Source organism: Cheilinus undulatus, linkage group 1 (genome assembly GCF_018320785.1).
Source record: "Cheilinus undulatus linkage group 1, ASM1832078v1, whole genome shotgun sequence".
In the NCBI taxonomy this organism is placed as follows: Eukaryota; Metazoa; Chordata; class Actinopteri; order Labriformes; family Labridae; genus Cheilinus; species Cheilinus undulatus.
In genome coordinates this window covers 1504536-1521506 of record NC_054865.1, presented here as the reverse complement: position 1 = coordinate 1521506, position 16971 = coordinate 1504536, and the positions used below count along the sequence as shown (strand labels likewise).

The window sequence follows — 16971 nt, the reverse complement described above, 5'->3', positions numbered from 1 at the left end:
GTGTGGCACTTCTTGGTTAATAAAGCTTTAATCAGTGAAGACAGAAACATCCAGAATATTTTACCTGATGTTATTGGTCTGTTTTATTGTTATATTTGTATGTTTATGTGTTTATGTATTTTGCAAATCTTGTAGCACAGAACAGACATAATCCTAGAGTCCTGTTTGAAACTATTAATAATGTTGTCTCTTCTCCATCACCCACCCCCCCAATTTCCTCTGATGATGAGTGTGAAAGATTTCTATCCTTTTTTGTTAGCAAGATCAACGACATCCAAGCACAAATCACTCCATCTTTTTCTTCTGCTGTTCCCTGCCCACCTCACCAAACAATCCTGGACAAGTTCTCTCCATATCCTATCATTGTTATGCAGATGACATTCAGCTTCATATATCTTTTACACCTCAAAATTACACTAAAGTGTCAGTTTTACTCAGTTGTTTGAGTGCCATTAAAGACTGGATGTCAGACAATTATCTACAGCTAAATGCTGACAAAACAGAGGTCCTTGTCTCGGCCCCAGATGGTTTAGTGCCAGGGATTTTGGAGGAACTTGGTACCCTGTCTACTTATGTAAAACCTGTTCTTCATAATCTTGGTGTTTCATTTAGCCACTCTTTATCTCTAGATCAACATGTCAATAATCTGGTCCGTTCTTGTTTTTTCCAACTAAGAAATATCGCACAACTCAGACACATTGTTTCTACAGCTCAGATTGGGGAGGGTTATTCACACTTTCATTTCCTCCCGTTTAGACTACTGCAACTCACTTTTCACCTGTCTTAGTAAAACATCTATAAATCGTCTACATTTAGTAAAAAATGCTGCAGCCAGACTACTCACCAAGTCTTCAGAGAGGTCACACATCACACCAATTCTGTATTCTCTCCACTGGCTTCCCATACACTTCAGAATACATTTTAAGATTCTTGTGGTCTGCTGGTTGTTCCACACTCCAGACTAAAAACTAAAGGTGACTGTCATTTAAGGTCATTGCTCCAACTCTTTGGAACTCACTTCCATTGAGTTTAAGATCAGCAGAAACAGTTGATCCTTTTAAAAAAGCAACTTAAGACCTACTTGTTTGGTCTGGCCTTTACTTAATCTGTTTTGTGTACTGTGTATTCTCTTATTGTACCTTTGCATTAATTGCTTGTGTTTCTTTTACCTTTTTGTAAAGCACTTTGTGACCTCGCTGTTCTTGAAAGGTGCTATATAAATAAACTTATTATTATTATTATTATGTGCATGTTTAAAAGGATGTGGTCATGTTTCTGTGAATGTTTGTATTTTGGTGTTCTCATGTAATGTACATATAACCTAATGCTTCATGTTTATTTCTTTTTTTTTTTCAATTCAATTCAGAATGAAAAAGACAAATTTACACATTAAAATTTAAAAATTCAAATATTCAAATGCACAAAATCAGAGGTTTCAGGTTGGGTTGGTTGGTTTATTATTAGAGGTATTATTTATTAGTTTTTTAATGGATGATATGTTTTAATTTTGTGTAGTCTGCTTCAGTTTAAATCGTCTGCAGTACTTCCAGAAATAAACTTGACTGTAAATATAACTTTGTATGAATGGAGACATGGTGTTGATTTATGTGTGAAGATTTTTAAAATACATTTTATGTCTTTTTAAAATTCTCTCATCCATGCTGCAATTCCAACATTTAATATGTCTGTATACATTTCTGTGCTGCCAAAATAACACATTAATTTTGATTAATGAATCACCCAAAAATATCTATAAACTAATCACATTAGAAAGTAACACAAATTGATCGCACTGACATCAACCATCCACCATGGCGTTGTCAACTTGCCGAAGAAAGCCAAACTTTCTGTAGTTTTTTGATTTTTAACATTTTATACATCCAAAAGAAAGCACCATGCAGGACTCGTGACCAGGGCAGCCTCTCTCCCTGCCTGTCTGCGCCTGCGCATACACTCACGCAGATGAGCTCTCAGCTGCATGCAGACACTGCCATCTGTAGCCGCTGAATCTACTGATGTGAAGACTGTTAAAGTTTATTCCTGGCATTGCTGAAAAACCTGGTAGCAGGCTCTGATGCTGCTCATCAGCACGTTCTTTCCTTATTAACTTTGGAAAGGAGGACACTTTGCAGCACTTAGTTAAGCAAGAATAATCGTAACAAACAGGACTCTAGCGTATTCCCCACTACAGTTTTGTCCATGATAGTGATGGTATCATGACACAGTGATTCTGAGATATATTAGCTGAAGGACAGTTTGATCCAGGACCACCCCTGGCCAAAGTGAGGCCCTAAGCAGACTCTGACATGAGGCCCCCCAACACTATCGCAACTATTGCCTCAACAGTATCTCTTAACAATCCTCAGAAGTATCTTAAAATAACTAAAGGATATATCACTACAGTGAAAATACACACAAAGTCTTTGCTATTTAGCCTGAGTCAGTCGTGTATTAAGACACAGTTCTCAGTAAAATTATTATTGATTTTAGCCAGGTGGGGAGGAGGCAGCGACGGCATTGTGCGAGGAGGCAGAAGGCTGCAGGCTAGGCTAAGAGCAGCCCCACACAAACCTGTCGTACTGAGCATCTTTCTCTCGGATACCCACTCCCTCGCCAGGAGGATGGGCGACGTGAGGCTGCAGATTTCTAACCACCACTTGGACAACTGTGTTTGCTACTACAGAGGAGACTGCACGCACTTCATTGATCACGGATGGCACTGATCTCCAAAAATAGATATCTTTAGGGTTAATTTACCAACATGTGACAGCCAGGTAAAGTTTATGTTTAGTCTAGCTAGACTAAACATAAACTTTACCTGGCTAGACTGGTTGACAGAAACGGAGCTTCAGCCTGTCAAGCTATCTGTCAATCAAATGAGACGTGCCAATCAGCGTGAAGTGCGGTTTATCCTAAATATAATCCAAACGATTGTGGTACAAAAAATTCACCCCCCATACAGTGAGAGCACAATAAGACACTAGCTAATGAGACACGTTTGGGGTTTTGAACCAGACTGTAAACCAGTTTATTTCGTGTGTAAAAACTGGCTGAGTAACATGTGCAGATGGGACTTCTGGTGTTCCTGTAGCCAGTCTCATGTGGACAGTTGTGGTATTGCAATTTTTTGCACTTCCGCATTGGCTTCATTTTTCAGGACCGGAGGTTGCCACTTGGTCATAACCATAGATATATACAGAAGAGTAGATAGGACACGCCCCTTTGAGCTGCGTGCCTACGGCGAGGCTAAGCTAGTGGGGGCAAAAGTGTCGGGGCATTCCATGGTTGTAGATGGCACGAAAACTAAAACAACAAGGATGCCTGCACATTGTGCTGCATACAGTTTCACACTACACCGTACGGTTGAAACAAAGAAACTGGAAATAACCTTTCATAGGTAAAATTAGTTTTTGGCTCTTTTTTCATTATTAAATCTTGTTTAGAGCCTCAGTAAATACCTGGCTACTAGCAAAACACTAACGCGAGCTAGCAGCTTGACAGCTAAATACCAGACGATTAATAGTAGCTGTAGTATAGTTGTACAAGCAGCAGTAGTAGTATAAATAGCCTTTGGAGTCGTAGAAGTAGTACCAGCATTTGTAATAGTATTACCAGTTGTAGTAGCAGTGCCAGTATCAGCAGTAGTAGTTGCTGTACTACCACTACTAGTACTAGTAGTAGTTATATACGTTATAGTTATATCTATAGTTATATACGTTATTTAAGTCTATAAACATATATATAGAGAGTGAGAGAGAGAGATAAGGAGGGAGAGAGACAAATAAATTAATATTAATGATTATTTGATTACCTTTACAATTAAATCTTTTGATCTAAAAACATATTTTCTATATATGTATATCTTTATCTTTCTATTTTTATACGTACAACTTTATGTCTATGTGTATACATTTATAAATATTTAATGGCTGAACATAAACGATTCCCAGACCTCTGGACTTAAAGAGTAAAATAATTAAAATTGTAGGCTACACTGGTAGAAAGCCCTTTTCCGTTTTTTCTTTTAAAGTCACGTGTTCTGTATTAATAGCACATGTTTTGACGTTGACAATAAAGCAAACCAGATGAAAATCAGTTGAGAAATGAGCAATTTGATTTATTTTCAATGTACATGCATTGCCTTTAATGAGAACGTCGCCCCCGCCAAGATGGCCGCCACGTAGGCACATCGCATAGCGGGCTGCTACAGTGTTCTATAGATATCTATGGTCATAACTGTTAGACTCCATGTTTGATAGCACTGTACCCCCACATTGTGTTGCCATGGTGACGTAGAATTTTGGCTTTGATCTTACATCACAAACCCTTGTAATAAGGGGAGTTCCGGAAGTTGGAACCACACAGTCAGCTTATTTCACTGCAGGTAGTCTAATGAGACACACCGGTCGAGTTTTCTCAGCGAGTTTACTGAAGAAACGGATCAAAGTCGACGATTTTTCAGGTGAGTAAATGTTCAAACACAGATAAAAATAATCTAACAAAATCACAGCTGTCAGATTAAACCTTAAAAACAGGCTGATTTAAAGGAAAAAACAGTAATCAAACGCAATCATGTTGTTGAAATATTAAACCAGATTATTTTTCTGATCCTGGGCCACAACTGAAATCAGGATTACACGAGAACTAGGAAAAAATTAGAACAAGATTTTACAAGGTGGTTTATTTTTATGGGGAAGCGTATTGAATGAGTTCATAGAAACACAGCGGGAGCAAAATGAAACTGGTCTTTGCTTAGAAAGCTTTTTTACCTGAAACTTTAAAACTGTTAATTTTAGCAGTTATTTTTATTTTTAATTTTAGTCTTTAAAAGAAATGAATTTTAGTTGTAGTCCCATTTTAGTCATTTCTACTCATTTTAGTTTTAGTCTAGTTTAGTCGATGAAAACTTAAAACATTTTAGTCTAGTTTTAGTAATGCACCAGCTTCCAACTTAAGAGGACTCTGCATTTATTATTTTAAGAAAAGATTGAAGAAAATTACAGTTTTATCATCTTAATTCAGCCAGAGCTCACAGAGAGGTGGATATTTACTCCTATTGTCTTTTCAGATGGCCGCCAACAGGAAATTTAACCTGAAAAGATTAGTTCAGGGACCAGGAGACGGCAAAAGCCCCCACCAGCTCCCTGACGACTACGAGTTCCTGGAAGTAGTTGGTGAAGGCAGCTACGGGAAAGTGCTGAGGTGTTTTTGCAAAGACACTAAAAGTAAAGTGGCCATAAAGATCCCAACAAGGCCATTTTACTCCAAACCAGAGGTAAGAATCATTCAATCATCCATGCTAAAGTTTAACATCCAAAAAGAGAGTTAAGATAGAGCTAGAGTGAACAGATTTAGGCAGAATTCATGATAACAGGTCCAGATATGTTAGTGAATAACTGCCCTCAAATATTAGACAAAATCATTGGTTTTGTTTTAGTTTAACACCAGACATTTCTTTAGTATGATGAATGAACAATCATTTAGTCTTCTTGTTTGTTAGCCTTTCATTGAAACCTTTAGCACAGCAGTGTAATTTTGCCTGGCTTGTAATTTTCTGAAACTCTCAGATACAGATGAAATATGCCTCCTTATCAGAGCTTGACATTTACACCCCCCAACTAGCCAAACATGGGTGGATTTCAGATGTGGCAGATACCAGATTGACTCAAACTAGTCACTCTGACCAGCTGCATGTCTGATTTTTTGAATGAAGTTAATGAACAGACAGTGTTTCAATATTAGTATTAACTTAATATGCATGAAAGAGGGAAACGGAGCATGTGTTTCATCTCATTCCAGACATACCCAATTTGGCACATACACATAGTTTCCCAACAACAAAACTGTGGCTAGTAAAAATTCTTAGTGGCTAGTAACTTTTCAAAACAAGTAGCAAAAAAAGTTAACATCAAGCCCTGCTCCTTATGGCTTAGTCTCATTTAACAACTTGTCGTTTGTCTCCAGCTGGCCATTCTTGAAAAGTTAATGGCGGAAGGACTGGACCAGCATAACATCATTGCGTGCCATGGAAGTTACCAGACGAGTCATGGCACAGCGCTGGTCTTTGAAAACCTGGATCTCAGCCTGCAGGAACACATCATAAAGGACCGTTGTAAACGTATGCCCCTGAGCGACATCAGAGCCGTCATCTCACAGGTATGTACACCAACATGTAGATCAGGGGGTGTCCAGACATTTTCAGCGAGGGCCGACTGGGCCACTTTCATATAGCTCACCTTTAGTTAGAGGACCCAGCCTGATATACTGTTAGTTAAAGATGCACTTAGAATGAAATTTACCTGATGAAAAATAACAGCCGCACCAAGCCTCGCTGAAAAGAACCAAAAAAACGTTGCAGAAGATTTTATAATTTTGGGGCATTAAATCACAGAGTCGTCACGAAGGGGGAAAAGGAAAAAAAGTTTTTGGTGGAAAGTTTGTAATGTTTAAAAAAAAAGGTTGAGGAAAACTTGGATTCATGAAAACTTGGCTAGTTTTGGGGGGTTAGGCAAGTGTCATAAATTCACACAGTTGAAAAAAATTTTGCGAAAAATGTCTGAAAAAACATGGAAAAACACCCAAGAAGGCTTTTATATTGGAAGGAAGTTACATTTAGTCAGAAAATGTCCAAAAATTGCAAAACAAGTGGTAAGGAAAGTTTTCATTTTGGAAAATTAGTTGGTAAAAAGAATCATGATCTGATAAAGGTGTTTAAAAAAGGAAGTTGTAAAAAAATGCGAAAGATGTTAGGACTTTGGGGGAAAAATTGGCTTAGAGGCTGGAATATTGCTAAAAAATTCCCCAAAAGTCTCAAGCACTACGAAGTGTTGAAACGGTCCAGATCACGGTCTACTGTCGGCCATATTTCATTTTATTTCTATAATTTTCTACAGACTATTAAAATATGGACCACAGGCCACATTAGTGCCCTGGGCCATAGTTTGGACACCCCTGGTGTAGACAGAGGGGACTAACTCTGAGTGTGTTGTGCTTTTAGATGGCCGTAGCTTTGAAAGCATTGAGGAGCAGCAAGGTGATCCACACTGATATTAAACTGGATAACATCATGTTCGTGGACCAGACGCAACCCTTGAGGGCCAAACTGATTGACTTTGGACTGGCCATGAGAAGCTCTTCAGTTCGGCCGGGGATGATGGCGCAGGCAGTTTGTTACAGGTAAGATTCTGATAATCAGCCGGCACACTTTAGGAGGGAAATCCATGTTTGTTTCATCTAAATACAGGAGGCAGAGGCCGACATTTCCTCTAAATTTTAGGATGAAAGACCTTTTTAAAAAGAAAAATGTAATAATTAAAAAAATTATTTTAACTCTTTAAAAGTCTTACATCAACATTATAAGACAAAAAGTCAGAAATAAGAGATTGTACTTCATAAATATGATTAAAAAAAGGGGAATATATTAAATTTTTTTATAATATTGAAATTTTACTCATAACTATCTCAAAGTTTGGACTTTCTTCTCATATAGTTGATTTGTCCTCATGTTTATGACCTCAAATTCCATTTATTGGGCTTTTTATATCATAATTATCACAATTTATCTTTATTCAGACTTTATCTCATAGTTATAACCTTAAATCTCATTGGGCTTTTATTCTTAATTTTGATTTTTTTTTTTTTTTCAAATCATATTTATTCAGTATTACTTTATATCTTGGGGACCTTTTTTTTTTAACCATAATTTAGACTTTTTTTTATCCTTGTTACAACCTTAAATCTTATGAATTAGACTTTTATTCTGCGCTATGACTTCAGATGTTATGATCATGAATTTTTATATCATTATAACTCTTTTTAAAATCTTGTTATGACTTTACGACTCAAGGTTTTTGCACTGAGTTATTTTCTGATCCGTTTAAAAAACAAACGTCACACACTCAAACCTTGCACAGAGAGTCCGTTGTATTTTATTCGTATTCGCTGTGAATATTCGTAGAACGTGCCAAATTGTTTGGTACTGTGATGAAAATAATGAGGCTGAGCCTGTGGCAGTAGCTGGGTTTCCATTACAGTTTTATCAAAAAAACAAAGCGATATTTCTAAAATTTCAACAAAGTACAATGTCGCTTTGAATGTGTTTCCATTGACGAGCGTTTTGGGCACGAGCCCCGTAATTCTCGTAAAATCTCATTTCGCGATTTTCTGCTGCGAGGAAGCTGGACGCTGAAAACCTGTTGTGTGTTGGTACGGTTACAATCACATCTACAGCGGTTGTCTTGACAATTTTGAACAAAAGACGAAGACAATAGATGATAGTTGAGAGGCAAAGTTCAAATGTTTGGTGAAAGCTATGAATAAGGGTACGAGTATGATGTATGAAAAGTCTCTTCTCCTCTTCTGTCCACACGTACCGCGCCATGTTGTCTCAGAGTGACTGGTCATGTGACACTGTACGTCACCTCCTGAGACCTGTAAATGCGGAAAAGTGTTTCCATTGCACTTTTGTGATATATTTCTATATCGAGGCGTCTGAAAAACCTTCTCACCAGAGCAAATTATTAGCGATATTTGAGAGGTTTTTTGAAATTCAGGTGTTTCCATTAACATTGAGATTGATTTGTATTTTATGTGTGAAAGATTCAGATGAAAAAACAGACTCAGTGTGCAAAGGCCTTTACTCACATCTCAGAATGTTTTTAATTGTGCAACTTTGTTGTCAACCAAAAATGAGTGGATTGCAAACATTAGCAAGATGACTTTTGATGAACTTATGTCCTGACGGTGTCGCTGACTCTGATGCTTTTCTGCACCAATCAGGGCTCCAGAGGTGTTTTTAGGACTTCCCTTCACGGAGGCCATCGACATGTGGGCTCTGGGCTGCGTCCTGTTCACTATGCTCTTCCGCCGGCTGCTGATTGAAACACCGGATGAAACTGAAACAGTAAGTCATTTATTCATGCTAACAGATGTAGCACAGCTGCTAAGGAAGGGTTAGCTTTGAACCTTTAATTCTGTTCAACATTACGAACACTTCAGACATAAATGAAGGATGCAAACATAACGGCTAGTTTACTGGAAACGGGGAACCATCCAGAGGTTCACCAGGTTATTTGTTCAGTAATGTTCTCAGATGTTGGTGAGATCTGTCATTAAATTATTAATATAAAAGAAAGACGTTTAAATGCTTATTTTGAAGGTTTTCTCTCAGATGACAGAGGGATTCAACTTCCTGTGTACCGTATGTTGGTAATAGTTGTTGCTGTTAGCATTAGCATGTAAACAGAAGAGAAATGTTGTTGCTGACGTGTTCATGGGTCTTATCTGCAGATGAACTTGCTCGTTGACATGCTGGGTCAGCCGCCGGACGAGCTTCTGGACAAAGGACGATACACAGGCAAGTTTTTCACCAAGACGTCGTCCGGACGCTGGAAGATCAAGGAGAAAAAGGTATTTATTCTACTCTATACTCTAAGTTTTTACAATTAAAAATAACGTATTTGATGACTGAGCAAGCTTCCTACTCCAACCTTAAAATAACATTAAAAAGATTTTAGGAAATGTGGAAACTAGCAGCTAAGATTCATATTAACACACTAAATCTGCTTCTTTCAACAACCTAAGGAGTCTACAATCGAGAAGAAAGCCCCTTTCCATCGAGATCCTCTGCCTTCATATCTGGAATATTGTAAAAAGGTACGTGTGAAGCCGCTTCCACTCAGTTTCATGTTGTGTTCACACCACTACAAATTCATGCGTATCTAAACACACTATCATAGGGGGTTTACTTTTTTCACATGTGTACGGGAGCGAGAGGAGGGGCCTCCTTCTCCAACAGTCAGTCAACGGTCAACAAACATGGCAGCTAATTACACCAATTTTGCCAGATATCAACCCGTTGTCATCACTTTTTTACCACCAATTTTGCTAACTTCAACACATTTTTGCCACTTCAAACCCATTTTTGTCTGTTTTAAACTCTTTCCACCACTTTCTTCTGCCTGTTTTTGCCACTTCTAAACCAAATCTTGCCACTCTCTGCCTAGTTTTGGCTCTGCTGACACATTATTAACCCCTCTTTACCACTTTTTGTGCCACATTTGACAATTTAATATGCTCATTTTTGCCACTTAAATGCCATTTCAGCCGCTTTTTTAATCCCCTTTTACCACTTAATATGCCAGTTTTTGCCACTTTAACCAATTTTTGCCATTTTTAGTTATTTTTTGCCACTTTCATCCAATTTTTGGCACTTCTAACTCATTTCTGCTACTTTTAAACTCCAATGGCACCACCTTTCCCAGCATTTTTAACCCATTTTAGCTATAAGTATTTTAATTCTGTTTTAAACAAAAGGATTAACATTTTTAAGAGGGCTACCTTCTGCAAAAATGAATTAAATTTATTTCTTTCCTTGATAAGAGTGGTTATGATTCAGGTTAAATCTAAAATACCACAGCTTAACTTTACAATGGACCGTGATTTTACTGGCCCCCAGTTTGGCTGGGCCATTTTTCCCCCCTAATGGGCGGCCTTGTGTCCACATGACTATTCTTGAATGTGCATGGCTGTGTTCAGCCACTGTCAGGCACAGTTGGGGCCCCTGGTCTCTGGCACCTTTATTTTGGGGGCGGCAGGCTAAAAAGGTTGAGAACCCCTGCTCTAAGTGAGCTGCGTTTTATTCCTCTGCCGGTAGAACAGGCACGTTGTGTCGTATAGCTCAGGCCACAGACAGACTCCACAAGTCTCTCCTCCTTTTTCCAAGTTCGAATGAACCTCCTTCCCCTCCAGTCTGGTCCTTCGGGGATCCTCCAGTGACGAAAGTGAACTACGTCACTTGAGAATTCACTTAAATTTTGATTTTTAAACTCTCTCAAATAAGCAAACGATGCTAATGGGCTGTTGAAGCTGTGCAAATTCACCTCATCTGTGTTTTTATTACCTTTACATGAAATAACTCGTGAATGATTTTAGTTTCTTTCCTAACTGGGGATCAGTAGGATCTGACTGCTTTAAAAGCTCAGCCTTGTCTTTTAACAGGAATTAAGAAACTACCTACAATCTCTGTAAACTGTTCTTCAATATAGTTTTTAAATAAATACCCCAACATTTCTTCAAATAGTCTAAAGTTAAATTTTTCAAAAAACCCCCAAACTCTCAAAGCAAATTCCCCCCAAACGTACAAATATATACTGAAAAGTCTCCCATTTTTAAAAGTGAACTACTGAAACTTGAATGGACATTCTCCACAGTCATCTTAGGAATCCTCTTAGTAGAAATGATTACCATGTAACGTCCTCCTATGTGGATGCAGGGTCTCAGGATGATAATCTTAATATTATTAACAGTATTGCTTTATTAACCCTCCTGTCTCATTTATAGTTCAGGGCAGGGAGCAACGATGATCCAGAAGAGTACCAGCAGTGCATCCAACTCTTGACGGCCATGCTGACGATGTGTGAGAGCCAGAGGATCACTCCTCAGGAGGTCCTCCAGCATCCCTTCATCACCCAGACCTCCCAGTGCATCCTGTAAGTGTCCATCTGTTTGTCTTACACCGCCTTGCTCACACAGTACTGTAACATCCGGAATATCAGTTGCCTCAGTTTATAAACTTCTTAGGTGAAAATGGTATTGAACGTGCTCCTTATATGCTGGATTCTACAGTATTTGATGATACAGTGTACTTAAAGGGAGTTTTAGGAGCACATCTTAAACCAGGGATGTCAAACTTAATAACAGCAGGGTCCGGATTCTGAATTTGGGGGATTTCTGCATAGAGAAGTACCATCAAAATGCAAACGTTTTTTTTAACTGTTTCTGACATTTATAAAAATCAATAACAATTGCAAAAAACCTGTCCTGGGTGGTCAGTGGGGTAGTACTATAACCCTTAGCAGAGGTTTTCTGAGCCAGGTCCATCAGAGATGAGAGGGAGGGGTCATAAATGATCATGTGGTCAAAGTAACATGACTACAGAGTTAAAACTTCTGATTTAAACACACTCTTAGAAAAGCCAAACTACATACTGACTGTGAATGTTTGAAATCAACAGGAATAAGACATACAGCACTAAGATCCATCAGTCCATCAGTCACCACCGTCAAGCTCCCACAATCCCTCAGTCAACAGAAATCAACGTCCGTCCTCTAGCAGCACAAAGTGTAGAAATACACGGAAAGAAAAAGAAGCAGGAAGACACTAAAAAATCTCCTCCAGTCCCGCCATCAGGTGTGATCATGGTCCAACCTGCAAGAGCTGAAAACACATGCCAACTGGAAGGTGGAGACGAAGACAGGCCGCCACTGAGAAAGGAAGTCTCAGTACAGCCAATAAACAAACACAAACAAAGATCTTCCACCAGCAAGAAACAGTTCCAGCATCCTAGTCCCATCATTAGAACAAAAGTTATCGCGGTTCGACCTGCAACACCTGAAAACACACAGGAACTAGACGACAAAGACTCAGAGCTGCAAAAAGACAGGCCGCCACTGAGAAAGGAAGTCCCAGTACGGCCAACCAACAAACACAAACGAAGATCTTTCACCAGCAGAGACGGCCCCAAGAAACAGTTCCAGCAACCTAATCCAGTCCTTAGAACAAAAGTTATCGCTGTTCAACCTGCAACACCTGAAAACACGCAGGAACTAGAGGATGAAGACTCAAAGGTGCAAAAAGACAGGCCGCCACTGAAGAAGGAAGATAGGCTGAGGCTTACAGAAGGGGAGGGGCTAAAGCAAAAAGAAGAGGAGAGAGAGGGAAGGTAAGTAGAAACCGTTCTGTCTACATGCATTCTGCACTTCAGACCCCGTCCACACAGAGACGAATTCAGGAGTATACGCAAAATTTTTTTTGTCGTATCGGCTTTTCTTTCACACAGAAACAGCGTTTTGGGAGGTAAACGCTACTGTTTGAAACCGAGCCCTAGAGTGAACAAATCCGTCACACATGCACACGTCGAACCAAAACAGCAATGGCGTTTACATGGTTGTGTTCATGCTACAGAAGCTATTTAGCTTATTATGGCTTTTACAGCAAAATCTGATGCTATGACAAACAACATTCACCAGATGTTCTTAAATCCAACATGGAGAACAACCAGAAGAATGAGAGAATCTTCCTCCCTCTTTTGGTGCATTTCTGTGTAGCTTTACAGCGCCACTTACAGGCTTGGCATATATACTACAGCATTTTCAGTGCTTCATGCTTACGCGGACATTTCCTGAAACGATCCTGTGTTTACGGAAAACTTTTTCAAAACAAAACGGAAATATAACGTTTTCGTCTCTGTGTGGACAAGGCCATAGTCTGAGCTTTTAATGCAGCCTTTTACTTTGATATCACCACATTTCTAAGGCTAATTTAGCATTTTTACATCTCTGTTATTACACATCACACCCTTATTAAAGATCAGAGTAGGGCTGGGAAATACGTCACATTTTTCAGATAAATCAGTGTATTTTCAGACGAGATAATTCAGACAACATTGGTAAATCTAGTTCCTGATTTATACTGTCAGCTAAAGGTGTAATGCTACTATGATAGAAGAAGCACTTCAGTCTCAGTCATTATGGACCAAAACTCATATCTTGATGTTTTGAGCTGAATACATGACTTACATGGATTTTATTTATAGAGAAATTTAAATGGTTGTGAATTCATAATTTATTACTTGTTTCAATGTTGAGTAAAATGGATTCTCAATAGCGTATATACTGCAAATTCACAGTGAATGTTCCAATAGATGTGGCTCTGATAAATTTAGAGCTTGTGATAAAGAGAGCAGTGATTTAAGAGGGTGGAAAAAATCTTTGTAAGAAAATGTTGACCATGTGTTAGGCTAGTGTTCCTCAACCCTGCTAGACTAAAGATCCAAGTTGTTGAAAAATACATTTGCAAGAGCCACAATCTAAGTGGCGAAAAGTGGCAAGCAGGGGTTAGGGTAGCAATAAAGTTAGTTAAAGGTGGCAAGAATGGTAAAAAAAAAAAAGAAAAAAAAAAAAGGTAAAAATGGGTGAGACGTGTCATAAAAGGGATCACAGTGGCAAAAATGGTGAAAAGTGTCAAAAACATGGCAAGAAAGAGTGAAAAGTGGGTAAAATGGGCAAAAACCAGCAGAAGGTTGTAAAAAGACAAAAATCAGCAAAGAGTGGCTAAATGGGGAAAAAAGTGGAATTTGATTACCAAAGTTAGCTTAAATATGCAAAAAAAAAATCACAAAGCAGGATTAAAGTGTCAAGAAGAATGGCAAAAACTGGTCTGAAAGCAATAGAAATGGAATAAAACTGGCAGATAATTGCAAATGTGGGCAATGGAAATATACAGACAAAAGATAAAAGTTTGACACTTAAGGCTGAATGTACAACTGTGGGAAACAAACGGATTAAAGTGACATGCAATGGATAATTTCTGAGGTCAGAGTTTCCCTTATTTAAGGTTTTTTATTGGGGAATAATATTTCACATTAAGACAGAAAAGAGCTACAGGTTGAGTATCACTGTGTTAGACTGTCTGTTGGAGTTGTCTGAACTTTTGATGGTTAAAAACATTAGGCTTGATTTGACCAGAATCATGTCAGGGTTTATAATTCTGTTACCGTGGCAACCATGTGTCCAAGAGATCCCATCCAGATTTTTATCATGTTGTTGTCATTCAGCTTAAAAACACTGAGGTATGGATTTTTGGTCCATGTTGCCCAGCCCTAGATCAGAGAGCTCCTTCTTTCCTTTGAAGAAAAGTAACCGAGATAAAACTCTGAATGTGTTTGTGTTTAGTTTGAACACTGAGGACAAGAAGACACCCCTACCACCAGAAGACGGCGAGGAGAAGAAGAAGAAGAAGAAGAGCCGCTGGCAGAGGTTTTGTTCCTGGATGAAGAAGAAGATCTTCTGTCGGGCTGTGGACGTTCTCTAGGACGGCAGAAAGAGCTGAAGCTCTGTGAGGGTTTCTGCAGCAGCATCACCAGTGTTGGGAGAAAATCCTTCAGTCTATTACACATAATTCATAAATACCCATAATTCCAAATAAAGAATTCCTGTGCTGTGGAGGGAAAACTGACGATCACTTAAGGCCGGCCACACACTACAGGAATTTAAGCCCGATTTTAGCCAAGATTTGACTCCCCCGACGATTGCGGGGCGTATATCGACTGGAGCCTCGTCGCAAACGATTATTTCTCTGAGTAGTCTGCATGTGTGTGGTGTCAACACGATTAATTTACTGTCTTGTCACGTTGTAGCCTTCCAGACCCTGAATCGTAAATATTAAACATGCTTGATATTTACGATTCTAGGTCACAGTGCCACTGACGGAGTACCCACAACAACCAATTGAGAGCGAGCACACCGGGTAGCGTCACCAAAAGAATCACACGTACTTCACCGCTCACAACCATAAACACAACTGTACCTTAATCCCAGCCAGGATTTCATCCCGAGTCTTTCCCCCATTTTATATTGATTGTTGCTGCACCTGTAACTCACGCCAGGACAGCCTGTTGTGGAGAGACAGCATGACGGTATCGACAGACATCCATGTTTGTTTTTTCTGAAGTCAGGTAATCATTCGAGGTCGTAGGCAGGTTGGCAGGTGTGTGGTCTTCAGTGATCTGACAGTCTGGCTGAGTGGTCTAGTGTGTGCGTTCAGAGGATTGAAGATGAAAAAAATCTTTGGAAATTGTTCTGAAGTCTGTGGTCTCCCACGGTTTTAAAAATAATTTCAGATTAAAAAATCGTCCAGTGTGTGGCCGGCCTAAGTCAACTAATCAGATCAGGAGAGACGTTTATGAGCTCAGGGCATATCAAATAAGAATCAAAGAAACCCGCAGACCGGTTTGGACCTACACTGGGTCTTCATTAGGGTTTGCCACCATGCCCTGATGAAAACCCTGACCGGTCCAAAGCAGTCTGCCTTTCTTTGACTTCTATGGACTTTTATTAGATATGCTCAGAGCTGTTTGACTTTATCCTGGATCAAGCGAGTGTGCCTGAAGATGGCCCAAGTGGCTTCCCTTTTTAACCAGTCAGATTGTTTGATACAGTTTGCTTGTGTTTCTGCTAAGGCCTCTGAAAATGATCAGCTTTAAAGTGGAGCAACCTCCTAAATAATCTGCGGCGGGACCTCGGGGTTTTATTCTCAGTATTTAATAGACACACCTGCATTTTACCCAACACTGGAGATAACTGCTAAAGAGATCCTCACAGAGTTTCAGAGGGCAGCACGGCAGCCTGGTGGTTAGCACCGCGGCCTCACAGCGGGAACATTTCCTGTCTGTGTGGAGTTTGCATGTCCTCCCCGTGACTGCGTGGGTTTTCCCCGGGACGCTCCGGTTTCCTCCCACAGTCCAAAAACATGCTGCTGCAGGTGAATTGGCCACTCTAAAATGCCCCCTATTCTGATCTAATAACATTATGGAGACAAGGGTGAAGGTAAAGAGACTGGGCACTTTGAGATTAAACCGGAATGACGAGATTGAAAGAAGAAATGCTGAGAACAAAGTCAAACTTAGAGAATAAAGACTTTTTCTCCTTTTTAACATTTTATAATTTGCAGCAAAGATCCATGATCAATAAATCAGTGATCGATCTCTCTTCGGTCTCCCATCACGTATGGAGGTGGAGTCTGTCACCTGTGCGTCTCTACAGGTGATCAGACGGAGAGGAGGAAGAGAGAGAAGAGCGCTGTTATGTCCTCCTGTTAGTGTATGAGGATTTAAAACAATAACAAGGAATGTAGACTATCTCTAAAAAAATGCCAATTTCAATTTCTCAATATTTCGACTTAAATCTTGAAGTGCTGAGCATTATCTTTCCCTCATCTGTGTCCCTAACCGTTTCATGTAAAATGAAATAGAATAAAACAAAACAAAATGCTCTTACTATCTCATGAGTTTTTGTATCATCTTTAAAAAGTGACTTTGTGACCCTTTAGTGAAGGCGGCGTTGGGGAAAAAAAAAAAAAAAAAAAAAAGCCATCATCCAACTTTATTGATCATTAAGATGTTAATGATATATT

The 16971-nt window shown here is 39.3% G+C and overlaps 1 protein-coding gene across 1 annotated transcript; it reads left to right on the top strand.

Annotated features, from left to right (window-relative positions):
- The first annotated feature begins 5068 nt into the window (after nucleotides 1-5068).
- LOC121511124 (homeodomain-interacting protein kinase 2-like) lies at nucleotides 5069-14871 on the top strand. The gene is made up of 8 exons (XM_041789689.1): nucleotides 5069-5275; nucleotides 5965-6156; nucleotides 6998-7176; nucleotides 8779-8902; nucleotides 9289-9408; nucleotides 11341-11489; nucleotides 12014-12721; nucleotides 14733-14871. Exons 1-8 carry the CDS (start codon nucleotides 5069-5071, stop codon nucleotides 14869-14871), a joined length of 1818 nt encoding a protein of 605 aa, XP_041645623.1.
- Nucleotides 14872-16971: the final 2100 nt, after the last annotated feature.